This window comes from Microcaecilia unicolor, chromosome 12 (genome assembly GCF_901765095.1).
Source record: "Microcaecilia unicolor chromosome 12, aMicUni1.1, whole genome shotgun sequence".
NCBI lineage: Eukaryota > Metazoa > Chordata > Amphibia > Gymnophiona > Siphonopidae > Microcaecilia > Microcaecilia unicolor.
The window spans coordinates 92,677,027-92,699,424 of NC_044042.1; the positions used below are offsets into that span (position 1 = coordinate 92,677,027).

Sequence of the window (22,398 nt, forward strand, 5' to 3'; positions counted from 1 at the left end):
TTTCTCCTGCTCAGTCATTAGACCAGTGCTTACCAAACTTTTAGCTGATGTGCTCACCCCCCCCCCCACCCTCCCCGTTTTTGCACTTGAAAATTTGCATTACTCTAACTGACTGCTGAGATAGATTAGCATGAGGTAAGAAGCCATGCCCATCTCCAAATCTGAAAATTATCGACAAATTTAGTGCATAAATTACATTTCTTAAATGAGTTGTATTGCATAATCACACTGAAATAATTAGGTTTAATTATACGAGATACTCCCCTCTCAACTGGTCCTGCCTCCAGTAGGTCATGCCTCTTAACCTCTTCCATCTGCCAGTGGATCTTTCCTCCCCCTTATTCCAATCTCTCTCAATCCCCTCTTTCCTCAAGCTCTAGCCCAGCTGTTTCATTGCAGTCTTCTACAGTGGTGAAAAGTATTATGATACATGTCCCACCCCACCCCGAATAGGAGCAGGCGCCCCCCTGATTCACTCATACTCGTAGGTTCTCCCAGGCCTACCTTACAAGCCTTGGTGGTCTAGTGGTGTATTCAGGGTAGGAGTGATCCCCAGCCACTCTCCTCCCCATGCCATCTCAGCTGTCAAAAGGGCAGGAGCAACTGAGGATCACTCCTGCCATGATTACACCACTAGACCACCAGGGCTTGTAAGGTAGGCCTGGGGAGAGGGGGACGACTACTGTTTTGGGGTAGACAAGGCTGTAGCAGCCAGTTTTGTTTTCTGCTGAAACCGAAAGAACTGTTTTTGGTTGCCCTCAAAAGTCCCTGCCACCAAGACCTTATAGTAAAAGGTAAAGGGACTTGCTTGCCCAAGGTTACAGAATGTTGGTGGTAGCAGTGGGATTTGAACATTTGCTTCCTTGGTTGTCAGCCTATTGCTCTAACTACTAGGCCATTTCCTCTCTTTCCACTGGCAAGAGAAAGTAACAAGGTGACGTCCGTTTCAGAATGTTCTTATTAACTTCATCCAGCTGGGACTTCACGGTGCGCACCCAAGAAGCAGTTCTTGCTCCTTGGGCGTCTCCCTTTGAATCCTTCTGCTGGGTTAGTTTTCCTCCTATCTGTTAGTACCTCTCTTTTTGTCTTTAATTGACTTTCTGTATTCTTATTCGGCGCTGTTTGCCATGAGGCCTTTAACCTTATCCCAGTATGGTGGGACCACCGTCCCAGTTCTCATTCATCTGGCTATGATGATTACCTCCTTACACAACTTTTTTCTTGTAGGTTTCTCCTCCAATAGCTCTGGATTTCACTTTATCGTCTACTCCATTGCTTGATATTCCTGCTGCTTTATTTAATTGCAGATCGCTGCGCACTAAATCATCTTTAATTCATGATTTAATTTAGTTTCACAGTCTACAACTTTTCCTGTTAAGTGAAACCTGGTTAAAAGGACAGTGAAGAACCGTTTTTCTCTGAGGACAAGCAGGCCTTCATGTTGTCACATCTGGGTGACATCTGACAGAGGCCAGTGCAGAAGCTGACTAGCTAGTAAGGTAGATCAGTACTGGGGCTGGTGCTATTTAACATATATATACATGATCTGGAAATGGGAACGATGAGTGAGGTGATTAAATTTGCAGATGACACAAAACTATTCAAGGTTGTTAAAACACGTGCAGACTGAAATATTGCAGGAAGACCTTAGAACATAACATCATAAGAGTAGCCATACTGGGTCAGACCAATGGTCCATCTAGCCCAGTATCCTGTTTTTCAAACAGTGGCCAATCCAAGTCACAAGTACCGGGCAGAAGCCCAAATTTTGACAACACTCTAAGCTACCAATCCCACAGTTGCTTCCTATGTCTGTCTCAATAGCAGACTATGGACTTTTCTTCCAGGAATTTGTCCAAACCTTTTTTAAAACCAGAGACACTAACTGATGTTACCACATCCTTCGGTAAAGAGTTCCAGAGCTTAATTATTCGTTGGGTGTGAAAAATATTTCCTCCTATTTGTTTTAAAAATATTTCCATGTAACTTCCTCTAGTGTCCCCCTAGTCTTTGTACTTTTGGAACAAGTAAAAAATTGATTTACTTCTACTCATTCTACACCACTCAGGATTTTGTACACCTCAGTCATATCTCCCCCTCATCCATCTTTTTTCGAAGCTGAAGAGCCCTAACCTCTTTAGCCTTTCCTCATACAAGAGGAGTTCCATCCTCTTTATCACTTTGGTCGCTCTTCTTTGAACCTTTTCTAATTCTGCTATATCTTTTTTTTTTTTTTTTTTTTGAGATAACGGTGACCAGAACTGAACACAATACTCAAGGAGCGGACGCACCATGGAGCAGTACAAAGGCATTGTAATATTTTTGGTCTTATTCACCATTCCTTTCCTAATAATTCCTAGCATCCTCTTTGCTTTTTTTTTTTTTTTTTGGCCGCCACCACACACTGAGCAGAAGGTTTCAAAGTATTATCTACAACAATACCTAGATCTTTTTCTTGCGTGCTGACCCCCAAAGTGAACCCTAGCATCAGGTAACTATGATTTGGATTATTCTTTCCAGTCACTTTGCATTTGTTTTGTTTTGTATTTTTGTTACATTTGTACCCCGCGCTTTCCCACTCATGGCAGGCTCAATGCAGCTTACATATTGATAACAGGTACTTATTTGTACCTGGGGCAATGGAGGGTTAAGTGACTTGCCCAGAGTCACAAGGAGCTGCCTGTGCCTGAAGTGGGAATCGAACTCAGTTCCCCAGGACCAAAGTCCACCACCCTAACCAGTAGGCCACTCCTCCACTCCCTCCATTTGTCCACATTAAATCTGCCATTTGGCTTCCCTGTCTTCCAATTTCCTACGGTCTTCCTGCAATATTTCACAGTTTGCATGTGTTTTAACAACCTTGAATAGTTTGTATCATCTGCAGATTTAATCACCTCACTCGTCCTGATTTCCATATCATTTATAAATGTTAAATAGCACAGGTCCCAGTACAGATCCCTGCAACACTCCACACCCTTCTCCTTTGAGAGAAATGATCATTTAACCCTACCCTCTGTTTTCTCTCCAATAACCAATTCACACCAGAACCTTGCCTCCTATCCCATGGCTCTTTAATTTTCTGAGGAGTCTCTCATGAGTGACTTTATCAAAAGCTTTCTGAAAATCTAGATACACTACATAAATCGGCTCACCTTTATCCACATGATTTACGCCTTCAAAGAAATGAAGCAAATTAGTGAGGCAAGACTTCCTCGGCTGAACCCATGCTGACTCTGTTCTATTAAACCATGTTTGTCTACGTGTTCTGTAATTTTATTCTTTATAATAGTTTCCACTATTTTGCCCAGCACTGACATCAGGCTTACTGGTCTATAATTTCACGAATCTCCCTTAGAAACTTTTTAAAAAATCGACATCACATTGGCCACCCTCCAATCCTCATATACTAAAAACGATTTTAATGACAGGTTACATATTACTAACAGCAGATCAGCAATTTCATACTTGAGTTCTGTAAGTACCCTTGGATGTATGCCATCTGGTCCAGGTGATTTACTACTCTTTAATTTGTCAATTTGGCTCAGTATATCTTCCGGGTTCACCGAGATTACTTACAGTTCCTCTGCATCATCACACTTTTGGCTTTAATAGCCTCTTTTACTTCACCTTTTAACCATGTTGGCTGATGTTTTCTCTTCTTTCCACCTTTGCAAATACGTGGAATGCATCTGGTCTGGGCTTCCAAGATGGTATTTTTGAATAACATCTAAGCCTGATTTAGCATCCTAACTTTTAGTTTCTTTTTAACCATTTTCCTCATTTTATTATAGTCACTCTTTTGAAAATTAGATGCAGCTGCAGTAGATTTCCTTTGCAGGTTCATCCCAGATAGTAGCTCAAACTTGATCATCTTATGATCACTGTTTCCCAGGGGACCCAACACCACCACCTCTCGCACTATGCCCTGCACGCCACCAAGGACCAGATCCAAAATGGCTCCCCTTCTTGCCAGTTCCTGGACCAGTTGCTTCAAGAAATAGTCATTTATTATATCTAGAAATTTTATCTCCCTGGCACTCCCTGATGTAACATTTATCCAGTCAATATTGGAGTAATTGAAATCACCCATTATTATATTTTTGCCCAGTTTGCCAGCTTTCCTAATCTCTGTAAACATTTCTTCATCCATCTGTTCGTTCTGTCCCGGCAGACGGTAGTACAGCCCTACAAGAATACTCCTTCCCTTCACACATGGAATTTCTATCCATAATGATTCCACGCTGTTATCTGTGTCATGTGGAATGTTTATTTTATTTGACTCACTTCCCCCTCTAACATATAGCGCATCCCAATTTGATCCTCTCTATCATTGTGATACAATTTGTACCCTGTTAACACAGTGTCCCAATGATTGTCCTCATTCCACCAAATCTCTGATATGCCTATTATATCTACCTCATCATTTCATGCTATGTATTCTTTCTCTCTCATCTAATTTTTTAGGCTTCTAGCGTTTGTATACAGGCACTTCAATTCCGAATCATAGTTACCTGATGCAAGTGTTCACTTTGGGGGGTCAGCACTGGAGAAAAAGATCTAGGTGTCATTGTAGATAATACGCTGACTCTTCTGTTCAATGTGCGGCGGTGGCTAAAAAAGCAAAAAGGATGTTAGGAATTATTAGGGAATGGATGGTGAATAAGACAGAAAATACTATGCCTCTGTATTGCTCCATGGTGCGACCTAGTTCTAGTCGCCATATCTGAAAAAAGATATAGCAAAATTAGAAATGGTTCAAAGAAGAGTGACCAAAATGATAAAGGGAAAAGGCTAAATAATTTAGGGCTCTTCAGCGTGTAAAAGAGTGAAGGGAGATATGATTCAGACCTACAAAATCCTGAGTGATGTAGAAGTAAATCAATTTTTCACTTGTTCCAAAAGTACAAAAACTAGGGGACATTCAAGGAAGTTACATGGAAATATGTTTAAAACAGAGTTATATTTTTCACACAACTCTTTGCTGGAGGATGTGGTAACAGCTGTTAGAGTGTCTGGGTTTAGAAAAGATTTGGACAAGTTCCTGGAGGAAACGTCCATAGTCTGCTTTTGAGACAGACATGGGGAACCTACTGCTTGCCCTGGGATTGGTAGCATGAAGTGTTGTCTTTCTTCTTCATGTTCAATTGTAAAGCGCTGCGTACGACTGGTAGCGCTATAAAAGTAATTTATAGTAGTAGTAGTTGCCACTATTTGGATTTCTGCCAGGTACTAGTGGCCTGGCTTGGCCACTGTTGGAAACAGGATACTGCGCTAGATGGACCATTGGTCTGACCCAGTGTGGCTACTCTTATGTTCTTAAGTTCTAGCAGCATCCCACCATACATTCACAGGTCCTCCAGTTCTTGTTTTCCGTGGAGCTTAAGAGCACATTTTCGTGTTCTCTCCCTCACACTGTTACTCGTTTCTTGTGGGTGCCTTCCTGTGCAGGTATTTTCATTTTTTTCATCCTTTTATTTTACTTTTTCAGTTTCGGTTTTTGGCATTCCATCTATTTTATTTTTAGATCCTTTTTGTAACTTTTAAGTTTCCTTTTTTGCCTGTGGCTGTGCGTTTGCCCCTTTTTTTATCAGCTCAAAATTGAGGAATTTAATTTAGCCAAGTTTTGTTCTTTCAATGTCCCGGAAGACCCCCAGTGGCTTCAAGAGGTGCATGAAGTGTAGACACATGATTTCTGCAATGGACCCACACAATTGGTGCATCGGGTGCCTTGAACCATATCATGACCCCTCTGTTTATCATCTCAGTTTTCAAATGCAGGTGAGAACTCAGGAGGTGCAACTTGCTCAAATAGGGCATCTTTTTGGTTCTTTGAAGGCTGGACCATTGACTTTGGCACCGACGGTAATGACCTCCATAGCTGCTCCACCTCAGCATCCACTGGGAGTACACCGGTATCGAGTGGGTCTCCACCTGCCTCGACACCAGGCGCTGTTAGCAGGACCCGGGACTGGTCAGCATCAGACCAGATACCAAGGACCTGTACGGATTCAGCATCGTCATCATCGGCACCGGGGTATTGAGTCTGTATGCATCGGGAAGCCCAAGAATCATAAGCATCAGTCTTCCATGATGCACGGTGCCGGGACCACCGGGACATCTGTACTTCCAATACCTGAGAAGTGCTGGGAGGAGCGCTCCCCCTCCTTAAAAGAGGTGCCAGTGCACAAGTCACCCGAGCGTCCCAGTCCTCGCCACCAGTTCGGCGCAAACATCTTCTCTGACTGCCTCTGCCCAGCTCCCATGCCTTTGCTGATGCCCACTTTCAATGAGTGGCTCTGCAGCATACTCTGGGAGGAGCAGGCGCAGTTGTTGCAGGGGGCTCCTGCTTTGGCATCGAGGACACTTGCACCATTGCCAGAACAGCCCTAGGCCCTCTGAGGTTCCATTGATGCTGCCGTTACCTTGCAGGGGTGTCTACATCTATGTCTTGGCAGGCAGTACCGCCTTTGACATTGGGGGAGGAAGGTTCCCCAGAGTCTGAGAGTGGGGCTGCCCCTCGAAGCTCCTCAGAGCAAGGGTATCTCATTCCACCAGACTTATTTACCTGCTCCTGAGTATGGTGAAGAGTCTGATTGGAACCGCTCATGAGAGTCTGATGAAGATCCACATTACTTCTCGGAGATGAAGTCATGGAATTCCATCTGATCCCTCTCCTCCTCAAGAGACAAATCTCCACCAGAGGTGCTTTATTTCACCAATTTTGAGAGAGAGAGAGGTTGGCAGCTGTCCCATTTAAGTTGGAGATAGAGGAGGAGCCTAGAGCAGAGATGTTGTCTGTTATGTCTGCTCCTAAGGAAGGCGTTCACAGTACCTTTGCAGTCTATCATTAAAAATGCACTGTTGAAGGACTGGGAGTCTCCCCTCACTGTGCAGGTTGCACCTAAGAAGGTGGATACGCAATATCTTATCCAGAAGGCTTCCAGATTCGAGAAGGCACAGTTGCCACACAATTCCATGGTGGTTGAATCCACTCTCAAATGGGCCAAGAGTTCTCTGTCTCATGCCTGGTGCCTCCAGGGCGGGCAGCTAGAACTTTGAATTCATTTGGGATGAAGACTTTTCAGGCCTCAATGCTCATTTCCCACATCTTGTCCTATCAGCTCTACATGAGCCTTTATTTGGAGTCTCGGATGAACAGTAAACTGACTTTGGCGAACTCTTTCCCTTTGGAGCAGGCCGCGGAGCTTTGCCAGCTGGCCAACAAGGCATTATCTGGTCAGGGGCGCCTATGATACTTTTGATGTTGCATCCAGACTCTCTGGAATGAGTGTGGGAATGCACAGACTCTCATAGCTGCGTGTCTCTGACCTGGACCCAGTAGTTCAAGAGAGGTTGTTGGATGCGCCGTGCCGAGGTGACAGCTTGTTAGGAGAGAAAGTGGAAGAGGTTGCTGACCTCATTTAAAAAACATACAGATATTTCCCACTCTCTCTTGGCGTTCTCCATCTGTGTCGTCTTCAGCAACATATTTGACCTGGTCTATGCAGCGTACCTACTACTCTCAAAGGCGTAGGTAGCCACCTCCCACTTGCTGTACGCAAGCTACTCATACCCAGTGTCCCAGTCCTCGCCAGCCCCATCTCCAAAAGTTCCAGCCAGCTCCCCAGTCAAAGCAGGGCATGGGCTTTTGACTGGCTCCAGCAGAGCTTAGCCACTCAAAAAGTATCCATACCAGATGATCTTCCAGTTGGAGGGAGTCTCATTTTTTTACCAACACAGATGGCATCTTGTAACTTTCGACTGGTAGGTTCTTGAAATAGTCTCTCGGGTATGCACTGAATTGGTATCAGTGACTTATAATTTGCCTACTGAGAGCGTTGATCATCAGCTCTCAGCACAAGCAGGTACTTGCAGAGGAACTCTCCACCTTCTTCAGGCCTGAGCAGGGGAAGAAGGAAAGGGACTGTTCTAGGTACTTCCTTGTGATAAAAAAAATAGGGGGATACTGGCTCATCCTAGATCTAAGGGTCCTAAATTAATTCCTTGTCAAAGAAAAGTCCAGGATGCTTTCTCTGAGCAGCCTCCTTCCTCTAATTCAGGAAAACGACTGGCTATGCTCTCTGGACTTAAAGTATATCTATTTACCCGCATTTTGATACTTCCCTGTTGCAGGAAGTATCTCAGATTTCAAATGGGGAAATGCCACTACCAGTATCGCTTTCTGCCTTTTGGCCTGGTGTTTGCACCCAGAGTTTTCACCAAGTGTCTGGTGCTAGTCGCAGCATATCTACATAGTCTGGGAGTGTATGTTTTTCCATACCTGGACGATTGGCTGGTCAAGAGCACATCTCAGGAAGGAGCCAAGGAGTCCATGAGGATGACTGTTCAGGTGTTTGAGCCTGACTGCCTCCATTGTTTGCAAATCTCTTTCATACATATTCATGACTGGCAAGAGGGTACTCCAGGACAGACTTGGAAAACACTGCTCTATGCCACAGTTTTGTCTTTGTTTAGACTATGCCAATGTGATCTATGCTGATCTTCCTTATCTTATGTGCCTTCAGGCGGCTCAGATACAGCTGTTCACAATCTTTCACGCTAATAAATTTGATCATGTAACTCCACTACTTATACGTCATCACTGGCTTAAGGTTTCTCACTGTATCCAGTTTAAAATCTATTTCCTGGTACATAAGACTTCATATAGAGACTGTCTTTCCCCCCCCCCCCCCCCCCCCCCCTCCACACACACACACACACTCTGGGCCTCTCTTACTTCCACTTGTAACTCCTCACTTCTTGTGTTCTTCTGCTGGGTGACGTTTAGGTCTTCTACTTGTTTGCACAACTCACCTTGAATCTACTAAAAACTGGCTTTTTTTATCTCCTTTCCCTGTCCTATTTGAATTTGGAACTCTTTTCCAATTAAGTGTTAATTTTTGTTTTTAGTTTGTGAACCACTTTGTTATATACACGTGTGTGTGTGTGTATTTATGTGTGTGTATATATATATATATATATATATATATATATATATATATATGTATATGTAATTTTAATAAACCATAAATATTGTTACATGACACATGAAATAACAGCGAGACGTCTGTATTCATATGCAGTCAAATTGTCGTATGTTAGTGGTCTGACTTACCTCTGTTACTTTTGCATTGTATAACCAGAATTAGTTTAGTATAGAAAAGTGGGATGCTTGGCTTTAATTTCGTATCTCTGTCCTTTGCTGAGGCGCATAAATGTGTCCTTGTTTTACATGATCAGTGATAAGGAGAAATGTGGTCTTCCCTGCCAGACCAATCCAGACCTTCAGCAAATGGAGATAAGAAAAAAGGCTTGTGGACCCTGCCATATATAGGGCACCAAGCAGCCTGAAGCTTGTCAATATTTCTGTAACAAAGCCAACTTCAAACATCCCCTAGATCCACCTCAAAAGAGGAGAAGGGGGGGGGGTACCCAAGGTCCCCCACCAAAGCCAACCCAAATACCCAAGGGATCCACAGAAAAATAAATTACTAAGCCACAATTTTGTGGGTGAAACAGGTTGAATCCTAGACTGGTCTGGTATGACTCAAGAAAAGATTATTAGCAGGTAAAACAAAATTTTCCCTTCCTTATCCACTGAACCAATCCAGACGTATGGGATATAACAAAGCGTCCCTTAAGCTAGGGACTAGGACTAGAGGGCATGCAATGAAGCTACAATGTAGTAAATTTAAAACGAATCGGAGAAAATGTTTCTTCACTCGACGTGTAATTAAACTCTGGAATTCGTTGCCAGCGAATGTGGTAAAGGCAGTTAGCTTAGTGAAATTTAAAAAAGGTTTGGACGGCTTCCTAAAGGAAAAGTCCACAGACCATTATTAAATGGACTTCGGGAAAATCCACTATTTCGGGGATAAGCATCAAAGCATTTCAATGACAGTCTAGCAAGGTGGGGGTGGGTAGACAATCATTGAAATGCTTTGAAGCTTCACTTATATATACTATCAACTAACACATTTGCTTATTTCCGATCTGACGAAGAAGGGCAACCTTCGAAAGTTAATCAAGAAATGTATTAAGTTATGTCCAATAAAAAAGGTATCATCTTATTTTCTTTTCCTTGTTTTATTTTGTTTGATTTCTATTGATAACCTTTAAGAGTGGACTAACACGGCTACCACACCTCTCTACAGAAAGGATTTAAACTTCCTTTAAGAAGTTTGTTTTGATATCAAAGGGTAGGCAGTTCCACAGTGTCGGCCAGTACTGTGAAGGAGGAACTTAGACTGAACTGGACCCCAAAGTTTAAGATGGGTGAGATAATTAAGTTTTCAGTGCTTCTCTAGAGTAAGGAGTGATCTTGGAGGACTGGATAAGGGCTCCACACTGCCCTCTCTCCCCGCTCCCTCGCAGTCGCCACTGGACCCGCTACTCCCTCCCCCCTCCCGAGTTGCCGCTGGACCCCGTCCACCCACCCACAGTCCCCCTCACCCACTGTCCTCCATGATGGACAGTTGCTGCAGCCTCACGCTCGCCGTCCCGCCGCCCTCCCTCTCCTCTCCAAGTCCGGGTTCGGACTCTCGGAGAGGACGAAGAGGAAGGGCGACGAGACGGCGAGCGAGTGGCTCCGGCGAGTGTCCAATATGGAGGAGACGGATGAGGGCTCAGGGCGGTGGTCTGGCTCCAGTAGCGACTCACAAGAGGGGGGAGAGAAAGAGCAGCGGCTCCCACTCCATCACAGCCGTCATCCCCGTTCACTCTAAACAAAGCACACAAAGCTATAAGATGCTGCAGGACGTTTCAAACACAGGACTGCAAGTGAGCCAAGCAAGTCGACAGTAAGCAAGGAGGCCCATTGGTTAATCTCTGTTTCCACTTCCCTACGCAGCCATCATCGGTATACACTCAAAAACAAGCACATTGTCATTTTTAAATTGTTGTTCCACTGCCTTAAAACTGAGAGGGAGGCAGGGAGGGGGACGACGACCCTGCAACTAGGAAAAAGGAGGGGAGGGGGGACGCTGCAACTGGGAGACAGACCGGGGGGGGGGGGGGGGGGAGAAGACGACCCTGGGAGGGAGGGGGGACCCTGGCACATACTCTCATTCTCACACACACTCGAAACCAGTCTCACTCTCTGTCACACACACACACAAACTCGCACATTCACTGTCTCTCACACAGTCACTCTCTCAAACATACACACTCCGAGGAAAACCTTGCTAGCGCCCGTTTCCTTTCAAACAGAAACGGGCCTTTTTTACTAGTCATCCGTAAAGCCTATTGGGACAGACTTAAAGATCTCAATAAGTATACTTTTTGAAGTTAGGCAGGAGAGGGGAGATATAGAAGTGTTTTAAATACCACCATTGAAAGGAAGCTCTGGAATATGGGGGCAGAGGAGTAATGCGAAAGGGGTAACCTAAGAAATACTACATGAAAAGGGTGGTGAATATATGGAACAGCTTCCCAGTGGAAATGGTGGAAACAAGGACTGTATCCGAATTCAAGACACACTTGGATGAATAGATAGGATCTCTGAAGGAGAAGGGATAGTAGATGGCATGGATGGGCAGACCAAATAAGCCATATGGAAATGGCTTGCGCGGAAGTAACCCTGCGGTAGTCGGGTATCGCCATACGCTGCCCGGTTATCACCACCTCACAATCGTCCATGAGCTTCAGCTGGCGATGAGGACGGGGGGAGAAATCTAACTTACCCCAGAGGTCTGGGTCCCAGGATAACAGGAGAAATCCCCTTGCTCTCATGCCTCAGCAGTTGCCATCTTCAAAATGTATGCTATATCTTTGCCTTGGATCCAGACTGTCACCATCCCTCGTATTACCCCTACCTTCCCCGTCCACGCTCCAAAAACAGCTAGACGGAGAAAGCTGCAAACGTCCAAGTGCTCATCAGGGACATCCTTTTTTGGTTTTGTGAGTGAAGGACGTCCAAGTTAGGCACTTTAAAAGGACGTCCCTGACGAGCTGTAAGGTTTGTATGGTTTTTTTTTCCTTCCGATTCCCTCACAGCAGCCCTAACGAGAGGTGCAGACCTCCCGTTAGGTTTGCCACAGTAATGGAATCAGAAAACAGTAGTGCGTCTCATTATAATAGCCTTGCAACGGTAGTGCAGATCATTATAATAGCCTTTGGATCATTTGCATTCCGTTTTCGTTAGCTGCTACCGTGATCGGAAAATGCCCTTTTGAGCATGTCCCTGTTTACTACTTGCACGTTAAACTGGCTAAAACCAGTTTAAAACCCACGTTGCTGGCTCGGAAAGCTTAGTGCATCTAGCCCTTTGTCAGTTGCTTTACTCAAGGAAGGTACAATTTGCGTTGCTCTACCCAGCCCATTTACAGGTCCTTCATGCAGGAACAACACATTTCTTCAGTTCAGCCACGGAGGCCTTTCAATTTGCCAAACAACTGGAGCCCTTATTGACGACTTCGTGAATTTCACTTAACAGCTTCTGGTGTTGGTTATTCGCTGTGAACAACAGCCTGTGTGTTGGTGTACACTAGAGAGTATTTTTGGATATTCTTCTGATAGGAGAAGTTTGGACTCCCTTCTTGAGATCAGGTATTTTTCCTTTTTTTTATTTTTTTTTTTCTCTTATTGGTTTCACTGATTTAAAGTGACTGTATGGACCTTATTTAGGTGTGACACCACTGTTGCAGCAGAGAGGAAGATGCCACTTATTAGTTTAGTAGTTGGCACGCTGATTGATATTTTTCTTTTTAGCTGGGGACACTACCACTTAACAGTGGGACACTTTGAAACTTTTTGAAGACTGCAGTGTATGTTTATCTCCAAGACATCAGACGGTTGTCTTCTGTATCACTGAGGCATGAGGGGAGAGGATCCTCTGATCTTGTCCTGGAATAGGGCATTCCTATTTTTTTTTTTTGGAGGGGTAAGGTTGTCGGGAGGGGGAAGGGAAGGTGGAAAATTAAGAGCTAGAAGTATGGTATGATTGAGAGATGGTTCTTGTGTTCTTTGTGCTGTTGTTTTTGTGGAATCTGGGGGGAGTTTCCTCTCCAATTAAAAGAGCTAAGGTGCTACAGGCTTTAAAGCGCCAGAACGCTGATATTGCATTTCTGTAGGTGACTTATTTAACTTCAGCAGAACACACAAAACTTCAGAGGAGGTGGGTGGGATGTCTGGTGGAGGCTCTGGCAATACATTGCAAGGTGGGAGGAGGGGTGATCTTGTTTCGCAAAGGCTTAAATGTCTACGTTCTGCAGAGTGGTATATTTGGAAGTCTAATTTGTCAAGAAAGTAAGTTAATTGAGCAGCTACCAGTTTCTCTGCCACGTTTGATACAAATGGAAAATTGACAATAGGACAGAAGCTAGAGATTGAGGAAAGATCTGCATGCTCACAAAGGCACGTTTCATCTTCACTCCCACCAGGCCCAGGCACGCTGTGGATGTAAGCGGAAAGAAGGGAGAGAAGCTGCGTGTCAGGCAGCAGCCTCCTCTTTTAATGTCAGGTGCTAAATGAAAAACTTTGAACCGCTTAGTTCTAATTTTAAATTCAGCACTGAGTATCAGAGGGAGGAGGCTGCTGTCTGGCATGCAGCTGCTCTCCTTTCCCTGTCTGGGGGGGGAGGGGGGGGGGAGGGAGGGTATGACAGTTGGGTACCTGTGTTGCTGAGAGATGGGTATGGGTAAAATTAAGGCGAATTAGAAATATTGAAATAGAGTAGAATAGAATAGGGGAGAGGGAATGAAAACTGGGTGCCTGTGTGGGTTGGGAGGGAGGGAGGGAGTGCTAGGTATATGTGTAACAAGGGGGAGCAGGAAAGGAGCAAGAGGTGGTTGTCTGTGTGCTTTGGGCGAAGTGTGGGAGAGAGCACTGGTTGCATGTGTAATTTAGGGGAGGGGGTGGAGCAGGAGGGAGCAAGAAGTGGATATAGCCTTTGGGGGAGGGAGGAAGAAAACGCTGGGTGAATGGGTGCCGGGGGGGAGGAGCAGGATGGAGACCTGGATGCCTATGCTGTGGGGGGTGGGATAGGGAGAGAGAGCCTTCTAGAGTTCTCTCTCTCCATCCCTCAACCTTCACTGCCCTCCCTATGCTCTCCCCCTAACTCACTGCAAGACCCATATTCCTTCATTTCCCAAGGTAAATTCCCGCTCTCCCATCCACTCCCAAGCCCCGTGACAGAGACACACCATCCACCATTCTCCAACCCATGACACACACACACTGATACAACTGCCATTAGCAGTATATCATATTTAATAAACAAACACACATTTTGTAGTCGCAGTACTTTTTACTCAAAAGTATTATATTAGGTACTTACATTTTTACTTGAGTAAATTTTTAATGCAATTTTCATTGTACTTTTACTTGAGTAACAAGATATGCATTTATCTACATTTACTTAAGTACTTTGACCTAGTACTTTAAACAACACTGAAGTAGACCTCCTTGAGATCTAAGACCATAAGATTCTTTCCCTTATAGCTACAAGAAATTAACACAAGAGTTTCCATATGGAAGTAAATGGGGAACCTTCAACACTGTTCACATTCTTCAGGTCAAAGATAGGATGAAAGAGGGCTCCTTTCATCCTGCATTCTTTCTCCGCTCCTCCTTTGGACCAGAACCACTGCCCCTAGCTGAAGCAGTCTCTCCCATTTAATATTCACTGCAAATCTTTTGGTCAGAGCCAAAGTATACCTCTGGCTCGCCATGTCAAGAAGTTGTTGATCTAGTGGCAATACTAACCTAGATAATTGGTCAACCTTTCTATGGAAATGAATTGGGAGCCCCTCCCCCAGGTTTCTCTGGACTCTTGGTTTCACCAGCAGATAAGCCCTTTTAATACAAAAGGTCTGTGCCCTGCTGAAAAAGAAAACCGGAGTGCTCTGCTGAAACACCCTTGCATTGGTACCACTATGTATCCTAAAATCTCACTGTATCCTAACTGAACCTATTCTCCAGCAACCTCTGGGATCTGATTTCTCCTAGATCTTCAACTTCTCTAAGTCCTTGCCTAAAAGGAGTCCCCCCCCCCCCTCAAGAGGGCAGCCTATTCAAAGGCTTGGAAGCTACATTAGCAGCCCAGTTCCACAGGAACCTCCTGACTAAAACCACTACACCATACTCCTCAGAGAAACCCTTATAAGATATAGAGGACCTTTACCACATATCAATCCTGCCTCCATTTGAGATCTCCTTGGGCTCCTACACACCATCCATAAAGAGTCCAGAAGGGAGCAGCTGCACTCAATGCAGGCAAGCCCTGAATGATATATCCACTGCAGAGCCAGCACAACCACTTTTAAGGCATGCTTCAGCAAGGTCTCTGTCATCTTGTCTTGAATGTTCTTAAATGCTGTACCCTACTCCATTGGAATGGTTCTTCTTGTAACTGCCGTAACCAGCATGTTTACCTTCAACAGCCTCATTCTCATTCTCTTCAGGTGCCAGTGGGTTCCATGTCCCCGTGGCCCTGTCTGCTCTTGGGGGCTTCCCACTCCAATGTAATTACCCAAAAAGACTTTATAGACTCGCACAGCATCTCCAAAATGGGTTCATGGATTCACCAGAGACATCTATCTTGTATCAGATTCTGTGTATTTATCAGAACAGCCAAGTCTGCAAAATCAGAAATCAGTTCTTCCTGCTGGAATAAATGACCCACTGAGTGGATCATTCCCCTGATCCACTGGAAACTCTTCCTCCAAGAACTCCCCAGTCACCTATACTGCCCAAGGACCTCAGCTTGAACTCAATCATCAAGACTATATACTTGGACATAGTCTTCCAGGCCCTGTAAACAGTGTCTTCACAGTTCCCAGAACCTGAGCACCCCAGAAGGCAAAGCACTTTGCCTCTTTCAAACTTTAGGGGTGTTTAATTGGACATATAGAGCTGCCACTACTCAGCTTGGCAGACCAGTTCTCCTACATGGCACTCGGGTGCTGCACCAGAAATTACAAAACCAGACTGCCTATCATCTGCTGGAGAGAGAGAATACGGCAAGCCTAAGGATATGGGACATAGTCTGCAAACTCTCATTTGGTATCCATCTGCTGGTAAAGGAGTAAAATCTATACATTTGGACTGGTCTGGTGGATAAGGAAAGACCAGTGGGTCTGCCCAGGCTAGATTATTTCTCTATGGTTCTCTACCCTTAGTAGATGGCATACCATGAGGCATATTTTCAAAGCACTTTGGGAGGCTAAGTGCATTGAAAATGAGCTTGCATATATACTAGACTATGTTTTTAAAAAAAAAAAAAAAAAGCTCAAAAATTGGGGTCTCTGCTTATAATCAAGTCACAGGAAATTTTCTGTTCTATACCTCCGTCACTTCCACTTCTCTTTTGCTTTCTGCCCATTGTGGTAACCAGCATTTAACCGCTCTTTCCTGGCTACTGCTGCTGCTGCTGACACAGAAGAGAAAGCAAAATGGGCTGGTGTGAGGCCTTCAGCATGCGCAAATGCGGCTTATATACGGTATATGGATTTCTATCTTTAAATTAGCATCAACTTACCCCGTCCATCCCTATCTTTTATTCACGCTCTCAGCCCTGTTTCTGTATCAAGAATACTGGTTGGTTAGCTGGTTTGCAGTGATCTGTGTAAGTGAAGAATACAGAATTGTTCCATTTTTAGTGTAAAGGTTTCTCTGATACAAATCCCATTCCCTTTTTGAGCACAACACAAACTGCAAACCTCCTATTCCTCAGATAAACCCAGTAAGAAATCGGAGGGTCAGAGTTAAGGAATGTTTTCTGACTTGGCAGCTTCCTCCTCCTCTTGGATTTCCGGCCCAAACTGAGGCTGTGGGCTTCATGAACCCTAAGGATGTGTATAGGGCAATTGGATTTTTCAGTTTGTTTCACACAAATCAAATTAGTTCACTTTAATTTATAGGTTAGGATGCATTAAATCAAGTTTGTGAGCATTACATTTAAGGGATACTAACATACCCAATGAGTTACCAATAGGTTCTTCCTCATGTTAGCCTATTCCACAGCCATTCAGTAAAGTTTTATGGCCAAGGACCGCTGAGTAACATTTTATGGCCAAAGCCATTGAGAAAAATGCATGTTTCTGTTATTAATTCTTAAGAGCTCCAGATCAGAATTGCTATTAAGTTTTTCAAATAATTTTTGACATTTTCAGTACTAAAGTTTTTTGTTTTTTTTTTTCATTCTGTATTAGTTACAAAGTTATAAAACTAGATTGCATTGCGATTGCAGGTATGGATTGGGAATGATTTACTACAAGCAGGAGAAATTCAGCCTAGCAGAAATGCATTTTCAAAAAGCACTTGATATCAACCCTCAGAGCTCAGTCCTGCTATGTCACATTGGAGTGGTGAGTCTCTTTTGACTTAGCTCTGAGCATGTCATAAAACACTCAGTATTGTCTGCCCAGATGATCTTACCTAAGAACATCTTAATCCTACATGACCTTAATGAGAGTCTGAATTTTAGTGTATTTTATTTATTTATTTATGCACATTTATACCCCACTTTTTTCCACATGCATGCGGACTCAAAGTGGCTTACAATGTACCAATAAGGCGATCGCCAGACCAGTGAATATACAATTACATAAAATAGGATAGAAGGAACTGGGAAAGAAGAGTTATTTTCAGAGGTCGCTTAATTAAACATTATAGGGCTCTTTTACTAAGCTGTGCTAAAAAAGTGGCCTTTGCTATTTTTAGTGCATAGGTTTCCTGTGTGCTGAGGCCGCTTTTAGTTCAGCTGTAAAATGGCTGCAGTTTTTTTTTTCATTAATGGCCATGTGCTAATTTCCCAACTAGCACATGACCATTAGCATGAAAGTCCTACCACCACCTATTTTGTAGGCGGTAGGGGCTCCCGTGCTAATTGGTCAGTGCACGCCAGTGCCCATTTGCTAACAAGGACACACCTACTCTCTACCTCCAGACACACACTCCCCCCACCCCATGCTAAAAAATATTTTTTTCAGTGCGTGGGAAGTGCATGTCAATTACAAAACTACTGTAGGATGCCTGAGCACATCCCACGATGGTGCCTTTTTAATATGCGGTTATCATGTGCTAGTGCTTACCACAGCTTAGTAAAAGGGCCCCTAAAGGAGAAAACTTTACCAAGCAATGATGCTGAGTAGCTCCATATCTTAGGTGCTCAACTTAGGACCTGTTCAGTCTAAGTGGGAATTTTCCTTTCTTCAATTTTAGGTCCAGCATGCATTGAAAAAGTCTGACAAGGCTTTGGATACTTTAAACAAAGCCATTAATATTGACCCCAAGAATCCACTATGCAAGTTTCATAGAGCCTCTATCTTATTTGCAAATGAAAAATATAAGGTATGCTGCTTCCCATGGACTTCTAAATCAGTTTTGATCTGCATGATTTTCAGTGAGATGTTTATTTATTTGTTTGTGTGTGTGTGGTCTGGATAAAAATGTTTTTTCTTAATCACCTGATCACGCAGAGATCTGTTCAGGGAGAGCAGGGAAAAGTTTATCAAGAGCCCCATACTTGTTTCCATATGCTCTCCCCTCTGCTTCCCCCCCCCCCCCCTTACCTTTCTTGAATTTTCCTACATTCTTTGTTCCTGTTTAAGCTAATTACCCCAGTCTGAATTTCTTATGTAGATTCTTGTGCAGTGTACTAGATAAGCTCCAGGTGTATTTCAAGTGAAATAACTCTTAGGTATCCCACAACCTTCACCCAACAACCTGTTGCTGTGGTAACCACCGCAACTGCTGCAGAATTGCTTAGACCTCCGAATTAGAGCAAACTGCTGTCCTGCTATTGCTATTTTTGGTTTTGCAGAGGCTACCTATGTGGCCACCGCTCTCATTAACGTGGGTACACCCCCACCTTTCTTACCAGTGAGACCAGCCTGGTAGCTGCTGATTTTTTTTTCCTCTTGCCACTGCTGTTGAGACCTGCTAGCTCATTGCTCATGTTTAAACCAAGCCTGATGATATCAAAGGAACAAGCAGCAGGGGGCTGAGGACAGACTAAGGATAAAACTAAGAGGATGAGACTGGGTAGTGAGGATGGTAAACTGGGATGACCCTGAGTTGTAGCAGATGAAGGATGAGCAACTGGAGAAGGCAAGATAAGCTGAATGGCAGAAAGAAGGAGACATAAGGCAGAACAGACTCCAAGAGAGATGAAATAAAATATTGGAATAAATGTATGGAAACAGCTGAAGAGGCACATTTTGGGAGGGAGGGACAGGCAGTAGTGGAAAGTTATGGATTGGTGAGAGATTATAGAAGGGAATAATAATGAAAATAAAGTATATAGTGAAAAAAATGAAATAAATATAGGAAATAAGTGCTAAATATTATGCAGATATATGAAAAATCTTTCATGTCTGGAAGAATTAATATTAATGCAAACTTTATGTAAATTTATGCAATGTACTTTAAATATGTACAGCATTTTGATGTTCAATCCATCCCAAGTTACCATGGGAGGTAGGGGGCCTCTTCCTTTGGTGTCATTTGTCTTCAGGTTAAAAAAAAACCCCATGAATCTAAATAATTTAAAAAGCTACTTGATGTGCACAGCGCTATACAGCAGTGCTGAGTATTTAGTCAAAACACCTTTGTCCCACAGATGGTGAGGCAATAGGAGATAAGTGACTTGCTCAAGGTAACAATGAATGTTGATGGCAGAAGCAGGATTTGAACCCTTGCTTCCCTTTTTCTCATCCCATTTCTTTAACTAACTAGGCTACTTCCTCTCTAGTTTCCAATAACAGGCCAGGAATGTAGGAAGTATTTTTCTTCGGAGGGTACATAGTGCCATTCCTAACATAGCTTCTGGTTGTCATTACTAGAGTACTAGACCAGGGGTGTGCTGGTAAAGTTTTAACAACAGGCTCTTTCTTCGAACGTAGCCAGCTCTGCAGTTGGAAGGGCCGGGGGGGGGAGCAACACTTGCCTCTCTCTCCTCCCTCCCTTCATGCGGGCACACTAGGCATACCTTTGCTGGCAGCCAATAAATGGACTGCCATCACTCCCAACGTCTTGCTCTGAGCAGCATGCTGAAACTTCTCACACATGCTGGAGAAGTCCCAGCCTGCTGCTCAGAGCTGGAAACAAGGAGCGGGGAGCAGCAGCAGTCTATTTACTTGGCTGGCAGGGCTCAGCATCCCCACCAGCAAAGTAAAAGAGAATTCAGCAGGGGGCCCAAGCCCACATTTTGGGAGCCAGTTGTTAAAGTAGCCATGGAGGGCCCTACTTTAACAACCGGCTCCCAAAATTCTTAAAAACTTAACCGGCTCATGCGAGCCGGTGAGAGCCTGCTCCAGTACACCACTGTACTAGACCCAGATTTGCTGAGCCACCTCTCACCACCTAGGCTGGCACAGCACACTGCCTTCACTGCTACTGTTAAACAGGAAATAGCTTGACCAGGCTGGTTTTTATTCTTTTTAACATGGCAAGAGATGCCACTTTACAAAGAATTATTATAGAAGATTTTTCTTAGTCTGTTTAGGGTGGGGTGTTTGGGTGATAGCTCATTTTGTTGGTTTTAATGAGACTTCCATTTAATAGAATTGGAATCATCTGTAGCTTTCTTTGCATAAAATACTTATTTTGTCCAGTTAGAATATGTGTAATGTTGTTGCCCAATATGGTTTGTTGAAAAGAGCAAATTGTTTTTTCCTTTTTCCCTTGTTTTTCACAGTCTGCTTTACAGGAACTTGAAGAACTGAAACAAATTGTTCCCAAAGAGTCCCTGGTTTACTTCTTAATAGGAAAGGTAAAGGGTGGCAGTATCCCAGTGAAATGTTTATGTAGCCACAGTACACCAAAGGACTTTTTTATCTCCAAATTACCCTTTAGGGAACCATTCTGTCTTCTGTAAGTGAATGTGACTAACCACAGTCCCCCCTCCCCCCACCAAAAAAAAAAAAAATCTTAGATTTTCCTTTTTTAGTTACAAATATAAAATGTTAAATACATAGCTCAGGGCAACATTGGCCATAGTGACACACAGAAGCAATAAAACAATTTAAATCCTTCCTTTTGAGAGTGGTCATTTTGGGTGCTTCTCTGATAGTGTGCAGTCCATACAGTGTTCTGTTAGAACTGTTGAAATCAAGAGTGTGCAAATTCATGCAATTGTAATATGCAAGAGTTCCCTGTCAGAATATTAGTGGAAGACTCCCTGAATGCACTGCTTTTAAACTTCCAAGATTAGCAGTGCACTGGATTGTGCTCAATACAGAATGTGGCCCATCTAAATCAATTTTTGATTGGAGTAAAAAAAAAAATGTCCAGTGCCCTCCGAGTGGTTCTACCTACTTATTGCAGCTTCTCGTACCAATTCAGGAATGCTCACCACACTTTTTTCCAAAATTTCCCCAGTTTCCTGACACTCAACGCATGCTATGCACATGCCAACGCCTGGAGCCATGCCACTTTTCCAGGTGGAACCCATATTTGTCTCCATACTGCCCATTACCTCCAACCTGACTGCTATAGAGCAGTATTGAACCAGTTAGTTTCCCAACTGAGAGATCCCAGCCAGTTGGTTCAATAGATTCTTGATCTTAGATCTTTTAAAGGCTCTTCGCTCTGGATCACCTAGGGAACGCCTCCTCCCCTACTGAGGTCAAGGGACTGCTTCAGGAAATCCAGCTGAATCTCGCTCACTGTTCCACTCTCCTAGGACCCTCTCCGCACAGATAGGAATTGTGGGTCCTTCAGGCCAAAGGTACACCAGAGGTCTCAGGGAGAAGGCTCCACCCTGCTGGGCCTAGCTGACCCAGCCACGGACCCCCCCATTCAGATCCCTTGAGCAACCCCCTCCAAGCTCAAAATAATGACTCAGCAACTCAGTCAGGGTCCATATATCAGTTTATGTACCCCCCCCCCCCCAGCCAATCTGCAACCCCAGTAGTTCAACAAGGCAAAACAAGGTTCAGACTTCTAGCAGTTTCTGTAAAGTAGTTCATCCTAAACATTTCTCAAACCCCAACAGTTCCTGTAAAGCAGGTCCCCCCCCAAAAAGGGTTCAAATCCCAACAGTTCATGCAAAGCAGTTCCTCCCAAAAGGGTTCAAATCCCAACAGTTCATGCAAAGCAGTTCCTCCCAAAAAGGGTTCAAAATCCCAACAGTTCATGTAAAGCAGTTCCCCCCAAAAAGGGTTCAAAATCCCAACAGCTCATGTAAAGCAGTTCCCCCCATAAAGGGTTCAAAATCCCAACAACTCATGTAAAGCAGTTCCCCCCAAAAAGGGTTCAAAATCCCAACAGCTCATGCAAAGCAGTTCCCCCCCAAAAAGGGTTCAAAATCCCAACAGCTCATGCAAAGCAGTTCCCCCCAAAAGGGTTCAAAATCCCAACAGTTCATGTAGAGCAGTTCCCCCCCCAAAAGGGTTCAAAATCCCAACAGTTCATGCATAGCAGTTCCCCCCCAAAAGGGTTCAAAATCCCAACAGT

At 44.0% G+C, this 22,398-nt stretch overlaps 1 protein-coding gene across 1 annotated transcript in view; it reads left to right on the forward strand.

Annotated features, from left to right (window-relative positions):
- CDC27 (cell division cycle 27) overlaps positions 1 to 22,398 on the forward strand; it is a 456,933-nt gene that overhangs the window by 345,832 nt on the left and 88,703 nt on the right. The window contains exons 15-17 of the mRNA XM_030220526.1: positions 17,189 to 17,306; positions 18,163 to 18,291; positions 20,639 to 20,713. Coding sequence (XP_030076386.1) covers positions 17,189 to 17,306; positions 18,163 to 18,291; positions 20,639 to 20,713 — 322 coding nt within the window. The remainder of the gene's footprint in view (positions 1 to 17,188; positions 17,307 to 18,162; positions 18,292 to 20,638; positions 20,714 to 22,398) is intronic.